Genomic DNA, 14,264 nt, shown 5'->3' with positions numbered 1-14,264 from the left:
TGAATGCCATACACACAGCCTGCTTCCTTGTACCCTAGAAACAAAACCTCCATATCACACAGCTGAACGCATTATACATGTACCAAAAGGACCCCCATGTACACACCTGTCTCCAAGTGACACATTCCCCTTCTCACACACACACACACACACACACACACACACACAAATACATACACTGAGAATCAGAGTTGGAATACCTGACCAAGATTACCCTCTACACCATTTCCCAACGAGCAGATGGATATCGATGGGCTAGAGAAGAGCTCCCTATCTCCTGGGTAAGCCGATTCCATCTTTGGTTAGCTTTAATTATTGGAAAGTTTTTTTTCCAGGTATCAGACCTCAATCTATGTCTGTCTACCCATTCCTTGTTCCCAGTTCTGCCCTCTGGGGGCCAGGTAGAACAAGTCTGATTGCTCTTCCATGTGACAGCCTTTCAGATACTTGAAGATAGCTTTCATGTCCCTCTCCCATCTAATACACCCCCAGTCCTGTCTTCTTCAGGCTAAGCAACCCCACTTCCTTCAGTGGATCTTCATTTGGTATAAATGGTCTCTCATCTCTTTACCAACCTGTCTGCACGTTTATGGTACCAGTTTCTGAGTACCCATTCTAAAATATGGTACCCACAACCAAAACATAAAGGACTCCCTATGACACCCAAATACACACCCTTATTTTCTGTGATCCCACACTCAGAGCTCTGGCTCCCTGTGACCTCTTCGCATTTACACTCCAGGACTCCCTGTAACTCCCTCGAAAACACACTCTTTATCTCCCTGTGTCACCCTTGAACATTCCTTGACTGCCTGTGATTTCCATGCACATGCCCGTGATAGTCTTGCTCAAAATCCTGGGCTCCCTATGACCATCCTCTAGGCACACTTCCTGAGACCAATCCCATGTACACTTATTTTGACTCCCAGTGACCCCTAAGCACACTGCCCATGACAACTCTGAACACTTGATGCATACACTCCTTGTGACCCCTACTTTGCACACACTCCCTGTCTTCCCTAGTGAGCCTCTCATGCACACAGCTGTTTCCGGTGACCCCCCATGCACATGCTTCCTGTGTGATCCTCCCATGCACAAGGCCATGTCTCCTTGTGTGATCTCCCATTCACACACACACTTCCTGTCCCCCTGCATGACCCTCCCCATACACACTCCCTGTTTCCCCATTTCCCCTCTATGCACACACACTCCCTTATTCCCTGGGTGACCCTCCCTATCTCCAAGTAACCCTCTGCACATATTTCCCTATCTCTCTGTGACCCATCCATGCACATACTCCCTATCTCCTTGTGTGACCCCCCCATGCACAAACAGCTTATTCCCCTGTGACCTGTAAAGCACACACTCCCTGTGTGACCTCCCCATGCATACACTCTCCATCTCCCCGTGCAAACACTCCTGTGACCTCCCCCCATGCACAAACTGTTATTCTCCCATGTACACACTCCCTTTCTCCTTATGTGACCCCCCCATGCACACTCCCTGTGTGATCCCCTCATGCACACACTCCTAGTCCTCTGTGACCTCCCCTGTACACACTCCCTGTGACCCCCATGCACAAACTCCCCTCCACTATGTGACATATGCACACATTCCCATGATTGCCCCCATGCACACTCCCCATCTACCTATGTGACCCCTTGCACACACTCCCCATCTCCCTATGTGACCCCATACACACTCCCGTGAGCCCCCCATGCACACACTTCCTGTGACCCCATGCACACACTCCGTGTCCCCCCATGCACACACTCCCTTGTCTCCCTCTGTGACCCCATGCACACACTCCCTGTGACCCCCCATGCACACACTCCCCGTCTCCCTCTGTGACCCCATGCACACACTCCCCGTCTCTCTCTGTGACCCCATGCACACACTCCCCGTCTCCCTCCGTGACCCCATGCACACACTCCCGTGACGCCCCCATGCCCCGCACCCCTCCCCCTCCTCACCAGGACCCCAGCCTCTCCCCGGTCCCCGCCCGCCCTCCAGCCTCGGGCGCGGTTGGGCCCTGCTCGGCCTGGGCTGAGGGGCCTCCCCGCCCGGCCCGGCCCGGCCCCGGCCCCTCGCCCGCAGCCGCACCGTTGGCGATAAGCTTGGCCGACAGCTGCTTGCAGAGCTCAGGGATCCGCTCCCACTGGCACTCGGAGCGGCAGCGCTCGATCTCCGTCTCCAGCCGCGAGCCCGCCTTCTTGGTCGCCATCTCGGGCGTCGGGCCTCGGGCCCCGGGCTCCCCGGCCCCGGCCCCGCAGGCCCAGACGCCGCCGCCGCCGCAGCCGCGGGCTCCCGGCTCCGGCTCCGCGGCGTAACGGGAGCAGAGCGGAGCGGGGGGGGGCGAGGGGCGGGCGGGGAGAGCGGCGGCCCGGGCAGCGACCCCTGCCGGCCAGGGGCGGCACCGCAGCGCGGCCGAGACCCCGCGGGGCGCCGGGGGGAGGAGGAGGTCCCGGGTCTCCCCTGACAGCCGAGCAGTGGGAGGGGCGGGGAGAAGAGAGTTCAAAGGTGTGAGGCTGCGCGGGGAGCATCCACAGTTGCACGCCTTCCAAACTGAGGCTCTCAACCTGGAGTGCGCAGGGCATGGGAAAGACATGAACTTGGATTTGGGGGAGGGGGGTGAGAGGGTGTTAAATATTTTGTATTTTTTTAATTTTAAAATTTTTGATAAATTTATTTCAATAAAATTGGTTTCCTTTGTATTCCTCTGTATTTTAATTTATGCATTTAAAAACATTCCTGTGAGAAGGGGTCCATAGGTTTCACCAAACTGCCAAATCAACATTTATTAAGCACAACATTTATTGTACCAAGCAGGAGGCAGCTAGGTGACTCAGTGGATAGGGCACTGGGGCTGGAGTCAGGAAGACCTGAGTTCAAATTCAACTCAGATACTTACTAGCTGTGTGACCCTGAGCAAGTCACTTAACCGCTGTTTTCCTTAATCCACTGGAGAAGGAAATGGCAAACCACTCCAGTGTCTTTGCCAAGAAAACTGCATGGAGAGTGTGATCTGAGGGGTCATGAAGAGTTGGACAAGGGCTGCTCATCCACCTTTGGTGTCCACCTGTCACCCAACTCTCACCTGTGGCTACAACATGCACAGAGACCATCCTCCAGTAAACCATCTTGGGCTAAACCAGGTTAAGGGTAATTGACAGGCCTCAAAACCTAACGGTGAATTAGAGGGAAGTCTACCCCAAACACATGAAGACTTCCCCCAGCAGAATGGGCAGATGAGAACAATTTGTTCTAACAGCAATGAAGACAGCTTAAGCAGGTGCTATGGAGAGCTTAGAGCAGGGGTGGGGAACCTGCAGCCTCGAGGCCATACGTGGCCCTCTAGGTCCTCAAGTGCAGCCGTTTGATGGAATCCAAACTTCACAGAACAAATCCCTAAACTTCACAAAACAAATACCCTTAATAAAAGAATTAGTTCTATAAAACTTGGACTCTGTCAAAAGGCTTCACCCAAGGACCTAGAAGGCCACATGTGACCTCAAGGCTGCAGGTTCCCCACCCCTGGCTTAGAGATTTGTCAGATGTTGAAGATATAAACATCATCCACTGCATCCCAGATCACAGACAGTCGTCTTGACTTTTGTTCTGACACTGGACTTCCAGAACTCTGAAAGACAAAACAAGGCTGAAGACTTTGTGCAGATCTGCCTCACTTAAATCTAATTCACACACAGATCAAGACATTACCCCATGAAGTCACTGGTCCTCTTTAAAACAAAGCTCTGAACAACAACTATGTGCCAGACACAGAGCAAAGCACTAGGGACACAAAGAGGCAGAAAATATTACCTGCCCTCAAGGAGCTTACAATCTAATGTGGGAGACAACATGCAAACAATATATACAAAGCAAGCTATACCCTGAATAAATAGGAAATAATTAACAGAGGGAAGGCACTAGAATTACAAAAAAAGTGAAAAACTCCTGCTTCAAATATCCTCGTATCTAGGAAGAGGAACTGGATTGAGCCTTGGCAATTCAATTCAAAGCAGTAGATGTGCTATGTGCAAGACACCCGCTTTGTCTAAGATAAAACAAGTGGTCAGTCCCAGTCCTGAAGTCAATCAATCTGTCTCTCAACTAGACATTATTAAGTGCCTACTATGTACCACACACTGTGTTAATCTCTGGACCTATAGGTGAAGGAGAGAGAAAATATGTGTGACAATCCAATTCAAATCTGATCCAAATTACATTTTTTAAAGCCCAGGTAACAAAGATAAAATGCAACTTCTATAGAGGAAGGAAAAAGGACTCAAGATTTTGAGTCATGAGATGAATTCCAATCCAGGCTCTAACCCCTAAAACATGTGAAACATCAACCAAGTCATTTAATGTCTCTGTGCCTCAGTCGACTCAACTGTAAAAACAGGGTCAATAATATATACTTTACCTTCCCCACAGGTTACATCTCTTAAATACTACAAATGTGAGTTGTTAAAATACAACATTTGATTGATTTGTTTTCACAAATACATAGTAAAATAATATGAACTAAGTATTATCTGCTATCTAAGGAAAAAGGAGAAATAACTCTGGGCTTGGGGGAATCAGGGAAGGTTTCACTAAGGAGGGAGCTCTTGAATTGGGACCTTGAAGGATCTTAATAGGCAGAGATGGGAAAAGGGGATAAGTAAGGGGGAGATAGATACCACAGGCAAAGATGCCCTTCTGAAAAGGTATGGTAAAGGGCAGGATAAATCTATGGTACAGTGAGATTGGCAGGCATGAGTCCATTCCAGCAGAGTTAGGACTGGGCATAGGCATGGTGGACTGTATCAGTCTCAAGAAGCAGACATCCCACACTTGTCACTATTCCTTACCAGGTAGGTGCTCATTTCTCTGACACAGTGGTGGACCCTCCAAAATCACTAAGAGCACATTTCCTTAGCTCTAAGAATTACTGAAGAATAGGGATTGCATTTAGCTGACCTTACCTCCCATACTTAGCCCAAAGTCTTTAATCTTTAAAAAACAAGTCTAAGTTACTAGTAGGACAGGTGTTCCTTTCCCCATTTTACAGATGAATAACCAAAACTTTCCTTTAAATACAATTTCTATGATGAGCAAGCAGATTTCAGAAAAACATGAAAAGGCTTATATGAACTGATGCTGAGTGAAGTGAGCAGAACCAGGAGAACATTGTACACAGTAACAGCAACATTGTGCAATGGCTAACTTTGTTAGACTTAGCTCTTCTGAGCAACGCAATGATCTAAGACAATTCCAAAAGACCCATGATGGAAAATGCTATCCACATCCAGAGAAAGAACTATGGAGTCTGAATGCAGATCAAAGCATATTATTTTCACTCTGGTTTTTTTTCTTGTTTTTTCCCTTTTGTTCTGATTATTCTTTCACAACATGACTAATGTGGAAATATGTTTAGTACAATTGCACATGTATAGTCTATATCAGATTGCTTGACATCTTGGGGAGGTGAGAAAAAAAATTTGGAACTCAAAATCTTATAAAAATGAATATTGAAAACTATCTTTACATGTAATTGGAAAAAATAAAATACTATTAAGTAGAAAAATAAATAATTAAAATTTTTTAAAAATATATAATTTCTAGCTCTAAAAAGGGTCCCAGTCATACAACCCCTTCCTTAATACCAGTCTCAGCATTTCATTCAGACTGAACCTCGTAATTCTAATCTTAATTAAAGCACAGTAGATCTCCAGTGCCTGGAATTTTTACTGGAAAATCTTTCTTTCTTTCCATCGGGATTGAAATGTTCTTCTTACTTTAATGCCTTAAAAGATTTATGATTTCATCAGTGTGGGTGTTCTCTCTATGGAGATAGATTATAACCTCTTCCTGATTCTAGTAGGTGATCTTTATGAGTTGCTGGAACCAGAAAAATCCATCACCAAGTGGTGATGATGAACCCCCTTCCAAACTTAGCAAGACTTGGTTCTAGCTATCATACAGTCTATCACATCACTGAACCCAGAATCAAGAGGTGTGAAGAGTGTGTTGAATTCTATGGTAGCCTTAAAGAAAACAAATTCACTTCCATGTACAGAGACATGATGCTGGAGAACTATATAGGAACCTTCTCTGCCTGGCAGCCTTCGAACCCTGGCAATGTCTCCAATCTGTGTCCTTTCTTTTGATTGGGACCTTCATAAGGTGACTGGGCCGTGCTCACTTCATTCCCTTCTCTACTATTCGTTATTCTCCATGATTCTCTGAACCACCCACCCAAAAACATAATAAATGTTTAATAAATGCTTTATCCATCTGGCATTAGAGGAAGACTTTAATGTTAGAGATACAGGGGGTGTTTCTATAGCATGCTTCATCGCTGTGGGGAACCAAGGAGCTTCCCAGAAGTTCCATAAGTGGACACAAAATTGTGAAACACCAGGAAGTGATGAGATCTGTATGGGGACATATAGGTCTTAGGGCTTCCTTTTTCCTTTCTGTTGCCTTTAAAAGAGACTTCCTGATAGCCAGGTGGGTGGTGGCAGTCACTGATCGCAGTTGCTGCTGCAGCTCAAGATGGGAGCAGCATGACCCTTAAGAAAGACTTTCTGGTCACCGTGTAGGACAAAACCAGGGAGCTACTGTAGCAAACAAATGAAGACATTGAGAGTGGGACACTGGGCAGTGGCAGTTACTGATCAACACTGCTAGCACGAGCCAAGACTCATTTCACCAATGGTCAGGACCAGTTTGACTGGAGTGGGGTGGAGGGGAGCCTTAAGCCCGGTGACCGGTATTTAAACAATCCTCTTCTTACAGAAGACAATGGAAATCAGCACAATGAAGATGAATCCATAGTCAAGGGAACTGACAGTTGTTGAAATCCCATCAACTGACAAGATGGAAGGAAGGCAGATCTCTGCCCTCTGGACTTTCTTCCCCACACTTCTCTTTAAATATAATTCCTAATCCCAAGGGGGTCCCAGACATACATTGTTGTTGCTCAGTCATTTCAGCTGTGTCCAACTCTTTGTGACCCCATTTGGGGTTTTCTTGGCAAAGATACTGGAGTGGTATTCTATTTCCTTCTCCAGCTCATTTTACAGATGAGGAAACTGAGGCCAAGAAGGTTAAGAGACTTGCTCAGGTAGTAAGTATCTGAGGCCAGATTTGAACTCAGGAAGATGAGTCTTCCTGATTTTGGGCCTGGCACTCTATCCACTGTACCACCTAGCTGGCCCAACCCAACCCCAGCCCCAGACATACAACCCCTTCCTTAATCCTTTCTCTGATCTTTAGAAATGGGTGATTCTGGACTATTCCCATTAACACCCCACATACACCTCCACACATCCCACACCCCCAACGATATTTGTAAGGTCAAGTGGGAGGAATTTGGGAAGATGTTTAAGGAGGAAGGCTTACAAGTATGAGCACTAAACTTCTCTTCTATTTTCATGATATTTAATGAACTATATGGCCACAGCGTATTGTTCCAGTGAAGGTAGAAGGCCACTTTGACAGGGTTAGAAAATTCCAAATGTGAAATGAAAACAGAGCCATAGATCTCCTATTTTTTAAAATAATATTGAGAAATGTTCCATGTAGTTAAATTCTGAACCCAGCCAGTGTGGGTTTTAAATTGCTTAGCACTGCCATTTATAGCTTCAGGGGACAGGAGTATCAGAGTCCAGATAGACTCTAATGAGACCACTTGTCTGAAGGCTTGACTAGAATGCCAGGAAGTGAATGATTCAGATACTATACTCCTTTGGTGGAAAATTGCTATAGTGGTACACTGACTTTCTATTGGCTTAAGTAAGGCAACATACAAACTAATTTGGACTATCTACACTGCATAACCCACATACAGTGCCTCAAGTAAGAGCACGTAAATGTAAGCACCATCCCCACAAACCAGGATCATTTGAATGTCAAAACAATACTGGATTTCCAATGTTAACACAGACCGCAATGGAAGTAGTCCATATGCGTGAAGATGAAGCTGACAAAAGATAAAATCCTCACCTTGCTGGTTTAATTGAGCAAAGGGGAAATGGAAATGATAGAAAATAACTAAAATTTAACAAAATGAGTGTTTGCTAGGCATTGGAGAAGAGAAGACAAATTAACCCTATGAGCTGAATGGTTTAAATGTTTACCTGTATAGAAGCAGTAGCCTTAAACACCTGACCTCTCCAAATTCCCTTCCAGTTCGATGATATTGCAATTCTAAGTCCATTAATTAGGATCCTAGAAAAGTTGCTGCTTCAAAAAACTTAGAGACAAATAAATAACAGTGTGTAAAAATTTTCCTAAACTGCAGGTGAGACCACCTATAGATAGCATGCCAATAAATTTAAAAGTAGGAAGTATTTAATGTTGATAATAGTAATTATGCTGGCATCTTATGTCTGGGTTTTCAGGTTTTACGAGTTTGACAAGGATGTGAACAGCACAGCCTTTGGGCCCAATCCAACCCAGAATGCTTGCAGGAAGGGAGCCAAGCTGGAGAGTGCATAGGCTTGGTGTCCCCAAGCTAATATTTTGAAAGACATCAACTTGACAACCACAGGTACAAGATCTTGTGGGTACTTAACAAAGGAGGAGTGCTAATAATGTCAGTGGAGTGAGTACCTGTCCTCCATGAACCTGGTTCCTTCCCTTCAAGTCTGACTTTTTAAGTGATCATTTACTGGATGAGTGGAATATGGAGGCAAAGCAGGGGAATGGGAAATTGGGAATATCTTGAGGGGGAAGAGAGGGGACACCTGAGAAAGGGGGAGGGGTAGAAAAGGAAGAGGAAAGGAGAATGAAGGAGCACAAGAAAAAAGGGGGAGGAAAAGGAAGTAGTAAGAGGAAGTACAAGGGAAGGAGGAAGAAGAAAGAGGGAACATGGGGAAAAGGAGGATGAATAAGAGGGGAAGAGAAAAAGAGGAAAGAAGATAGATATAGAGGAAAGGGGGAAGGAAGAAAATAGGATAAGGAAGAGAGAGGTGTATGGGTGAGAAGGGAGGGAACAAGGGAAGAGCTGAAAGATAGAGGGGAAGGATGGGGAAGGCAAGGAACATGCAGAAAGGAGAAGACAACATCAAGAATATAGATGGGATAAAAAATAATAACAATATAAAGAAAAAAGATAGAAAAAAGACACAGGGCAAAAGGGAAGGGTGAACACAATAGAAAAAGGAAGGGAATTAGAAGGGACATGAGGAGAAAAGAGAGAGAGGAGGGGCAGCTAAGTGGCCCAGTGGATAGAGCACTGGAGTCAGGAGGACCTGAGTTCAAATCCAGCCTCAGACACATAACATTTACTAGCTGTGTGACCCTGGGCAAGTCACTTAACCCCAAGTCCCTCACCAAAAAAAAAGAGAGAGAGAGAACGAGGATATAGAGGAAAGACAAAGGGGTATAATATAAAGGAATCATGTAGAGAAAGGAAAATGGAAAGGAAAAAGCAAGGAGGAGCCAGAAGGAAGGAACACTGGGGAAAATTATTTCAGTCTCTGAATATCCTGGCAGGTTATCAGTAAAGGAACTAGGATCCTATAGATGTGGGTCAGTTTCAAGATGGAAAAGAAAAGCATGGAAATAGATTAGGCAAAGGTAAGGGGCCTGCATGTTGAGAACAATAAATTTTAAACACCAGTTTAGACTTTGAAATTAGTAGTTCAGACAGAGGAAGGATAGGGCCCCATCACTTTATCACGCTGCATGGGTCAGATATTTCAAGAACTTAAGAGTCACATGCTTACTATCTCTAGAATGCACCATGGTGAGATAAACTACAGAAATATATTTGGGTAATTCAGAAAGATGACTCAGCAGGGTTGAGAAGTTAGGTCTGCCATGCGTTCAGTTTAAGCAGGTTTTCTGTCCAGGTTCATGATGATTCTTTGCGTCTGTTCACCCCTCTGTAAGCACCCTTGCCCTGCCTTGGTTTTCCCCCGAGATGCACCTGTATCCAATAACCTCCAGCTATGGAAACTCTGATGGAACAGAGCCAATCTGTCTCCCAGAATGCAGGGATTGTGAAATTTAAGAAAAGCTTTAGCCCTAATCTTAACCATAACCCACACGTTGCCCAATAACAAGAAGTCTATACTGTCACCAAGGAAGAAAGGTGCAGTTGCTTCTTGCTTAAATGGGGAGACAGTAGCTGAAATGAGTTAGCTCTGGAATTTAAAGGGATCGTTCTATCATTTCCTAAGCATGTACTAGGTGCCAGATGTGGTGAGGGAAACAACAAATACACATGTAGGGATGGAGACTGGAATGGTGATTTCATTTGTAGAAGGAACTCCTAAAAGAAAAACTCCTGCCAATGCAGGTCAGCATCTGCTTTGCAACTTGGAATGTTTCCTAGAGTAAGGAGAGGAGAAGAGGCCTTCTCAGCTTCGCACAGGCAGGCTGCACATTAGTCCATTTCTTTTCATTTCAGATCGACTCCTTCGAGTTATGTCCAAGGGATTTGGATTGGCCTTGTGCTATTGATATATACACACATATATATGTATATATATGTGTGTATATATATATAATATATATATATATAAAATGTGAAACCTCATATAATAGCATGATATACCAATAACATAATATTAATTGTATTATATTATTTATATTATATACAAATATATTTTATAACCAATGACTTGGCTATATAGATGGCGTCCTTTTCAAATTTGCAAATGACACCAAGCTAGGAGATAGAACTGATTAACAGTCTGGATTCAAAAGGATCTTCAATGAGGTATTAAACAATTCAATGGATCTTTTAACTTCCTCTGCTCAGAGTATGGAACCTCTGATTAAATCCTAAAGATTCTCCTGAGGCGATAAGAGTTAAATGACTTGTCCAGGGTTGAACGACTAATGAGTATGAAACAGGATTTCAAGCCAGGTCTTCCTGGCTCTAAGACCAGCATTCTTCCCACCATACCAGATGCCTCTTTAAAAAAAAAAAAAACAAAAAAAAAACATTTTTTTATTAGACCTATGATTTAATCAGCTTAAGAGAATTCACGAAGGACTTTCTCCACCAACTCAGATTTTCTGCAGTTGTAGATTCTTTACAATTTAATTTATAGTCTTAGAGAGTTGACTACACCCTGAGAGACCTACTCATGGTCAAATAGTCAATGTGTGTCAGAGATGAGACTTGAACCTATGTCTTCCTGATCCCAAAGCCAGCTTCCTCACACTGCCTCTCTATATTAAATTAAACCAATTAATTAACAAATATGGGGATAAATGTAAAGGTTTATACTTGAATTCTAAAAAAAAGTAAAAGATGAGGGATACATGGCTAAACAGCAGCTGATCTGAAAGCAATCTAGAGGTCTTAGTGGACTACAGACTCAATATGAGTCAATATTACCACATGGTAGCCAAGAAACTGATTACAGTACTAGGTGGCATTAAGAGAGTCATAATGTCCAGGCCTAGGGAACTGATAATCCTGCTGTACTCTACCCTGGTCAAACCTGGTCACATCTGGAGTATTGTATTCAGTTTCTGGATGCCACAATTTTGGAAGAACATTATTAAACTGAAGGGCATTAGCAGATTGAGGATATAATTTCATGCCATATGAGTTAATAATTTCATGCCATATGAGGAACTGGGATGTTCAACCTGAAGAAGACGAGAATCATAGCTTTCCTCAAGTAGAGCCTTTCCCACAAGTCTTAGTATGGTTCAAAGCTTAGACATTCCAGTTGAATCACTCAGTTTTATATTCAAACTTTTAATATAGTCTGAGTTTTGTGCTGCTTAGATTTTTAATCTTTCTGAAAATAAGAAACTTAAATGAACATATACGTGTATCTTTTCTTCAAATACCAGATTTGCCATAAATGTTGTAACATAGGCATGTAGATGATTGATCCTGTATGGAACTGACTTCTTTTATGAAGAATCCAAATTGTCCCAAAAGTCTTAGTGCAGTTCTAAGCCATTAAAGCTCCAACATTTTTGGAACACTCTGTACTTGAAAGTCTGTCACATGGAGAAGGGATTAGACATGTTATACTGGGCCATAGAGAGTAGAGCCAGAAATAATGGGTTAAAATTGCAAAAGAATAAATTTAGGCTTGATGTAAGGAAAAACTTCCTAAATATTAGAGCTATCCAAAAACAAAATGTAACTGTCTTTGGAGATAGTGGGTTCTACCTCATGAGAAGGCTACAAGGAAAGGCTGGATGACCATTGATCAGACAGGTTATAGAGGAAATTTTTATTTAGATGTTGTTTGGACCGGCAGCTATACAGCACAGTGGGCACAGCGCTGGGCCTAGAGTCAGGAAGACTCATCTTTCTGAGTTAAAATCAGTACTCAAACACTTACTAGATGTGTGACCCTGGGCAAGTCACTTAATACTGTTGGCCTCCGTTTCCTCATCTGTTAAGTGAGCTGGAGAAGGAAGAAAATCCCAAGTGGGGTCACAATGAGTTGGACACAACTGAAACAACTCAGCAGCAACAACCATTAGTTGGACAGAAGATCCTTCCAATCCTGAGATTCTGCGTTCATGTGAAATTCCTCCTTTCTCTCCAATGTGCCAACTCTACTCCAATCCCTTGTGTTTCAGTAAGGGCCACCATCAACTTTACTAAGATGATGGAGGCCATCATCTGTCATGGTCCCAGAGAAACATGAGGGTCTAGCAGTACCCCTGAGCTATTTTTATAGTAATAACAACTCATGTTTCTGTTCTTGTTTAGTTGTTTCAGTCATGTCTGACTCTTTAAGACTCCCTTTGGGGTTTTCTTGGCAAAGATACTAAAGTGGTTTGCCATTTCCTTCTCTAGCTCATTTTACAGACGAGGAAACTGAGGCAAACTAGGTTCCTTGTCCAGGGTCACACAGCTAGTAAAAGTGTCTGAGGTCAGATCTGAACTCAGGAAGATGAGTCTTCCTGACTCCAGGTATGGCACTCTATCTACTATGCCTTCTAGCTGCCCTGAAGAGGGAGATAATGTGGACACAATTATATACATATAAGTTATAGACCAGATAAATTAGGGATAGTTTCAGAGAGAAGGCACTAAGATTAAGGAGGACTGGGAGGACTGAGAAAGACTTCTTGTGGAAGGTGGGATTTTAGTTAGAGCTTAAAGACAAAGTTGAGGAAGTAGAACGTAGTAGGTATGGAGTACAGCCAGTGATATATCTAGAGTGGAAAGATAAAGAGTGTCTTGTATGAGGAACAGCAAGGAATCCAGTGTCACTAGATCAGAGATTATGTGGAGAGGAGTAAGGAAGATTGTAAAGGGAAGAGGTGGCCATGTTATGAAGGGCTTTAAAAAACATCAGATTTCCTATCCAAGCCTGTAGGTACTAGGGAGCCATTGCAGTTTACTGAAAGTAGGATGACATAATCAGACCGTCACTTTAGGAAGATCAGTTTGACAGCTGAGTGGAGGATGGATTGAAATAGGGAGAGATTTGAGGCAAGGAGACCCACCAGTAACCTCTTGCAATAGACCAGGTATGAGGGGACAATGACCCACACTAGGGTGGTGGCAGTATCAGAGGAAAGAAGGGGATATAGATAGATGTTGTGATGGTAGAATTGACAGCACTTAGCAACTGATTGTATCTGTGGGGTGAGAGAATGAGTGGAGGATGACACCTCAGTTGTAAATCTGGGTGACTGGAAAGATGGTGATATGGACTACAGTAATGGGGTCAAATTCAAATTGATCAGTTGGGGGGAGAGAGGGTTGTCCATTAAACCATACATAAAGATCCCTGATGGCTGCATATTGACTTAGAAAACCATACATTCATATTACCTATGTTTTATTGTATTTTTATTTATTTTGTTAAGTATTTCCCAATTACATTTTAATCTGGTTCAGCCCATGGCCACTGCACCTCTGGTCTACAGTATTAGGAAAATTAGGAATAGGGAAAGTTTGATGGGGAAAGGGGGAGGGAGGAGCTAAGATAATGAGTAAATTGTAATGTAATATAAACAAATTCCAGCTAACAGAGATGGGTACAACCTTGCCTTAAGGGTATTCACAGGTAGATCTATGCCCCACCTGTCATTGCAAACTAGCTTGCCAGGTTCCTAACAGAAACCCCTTGTATGTCGTGAGTTTGACTTTTCACATTCTGTAAGTAATGCTTCTTAAACCCAAGGAAGAACCTGAGAAACTTGGGAATCAGATGTGAAAATCAGAAGTCTAACCTCCTGCTTCAACAGATGAAGAAACTGAGGGCTGAGGAGGTTGTGACCTGCCCAGAAGCACACAAATAGTGTCCCTAAAGATTTAATTATTTCAT

The 14,264-nt window shown here is 43.6% G+C and overlaps 1 protein-coding gene across 3 annotated transcripts in view; it reads right to left on the bottom strand.

Annotated features, from left to right (window-relative positions):
* The window catches only part of TTC7B (tetratricopeptide repeat domain 7B), a 313,914-nt gene extending 311,690 nt beyond the window's left edge, over positions 1-2,224 (bottom strand). For all 3 annotated transcript variants that reach the window (XM_027844965.1, XM_027844966.1, XM_027844967.1), the window contains exon 1: positions 2,104-2,224. In XM_027844965.1, the coding sequence (XP_027700766.1) occupies positions 2,104-2,224 (121 nt within the window). The remainder of the gene's footprint in view (positions 1-2,103) is intronic.
* Between the last annotated feature and the right edge of the window lie 12,040 nt (positions 2,225-14,264).

This window comes from Vombatus ursinus, unplaced genomic scaffold, assembly GCF_900497805.2.
Source record: "Vombatus ursinus unplaced genomic scaffold, bare-nosed wombat genome assembly UNPS02014945.1, whole genome shotgun sequence".
Classification (NCBI taxonomy): Eukaryota; Metazoa; Chordata; class Mammalia; order Diprotodontia; family Vombatidae; genus Vombatus; species Vombatus ursinus.
The sequence above is the reverse complement of the archived record's forward strand: the minus strand, read 5'-3'. Positions and strand labels throughout refer to the sequence as shown.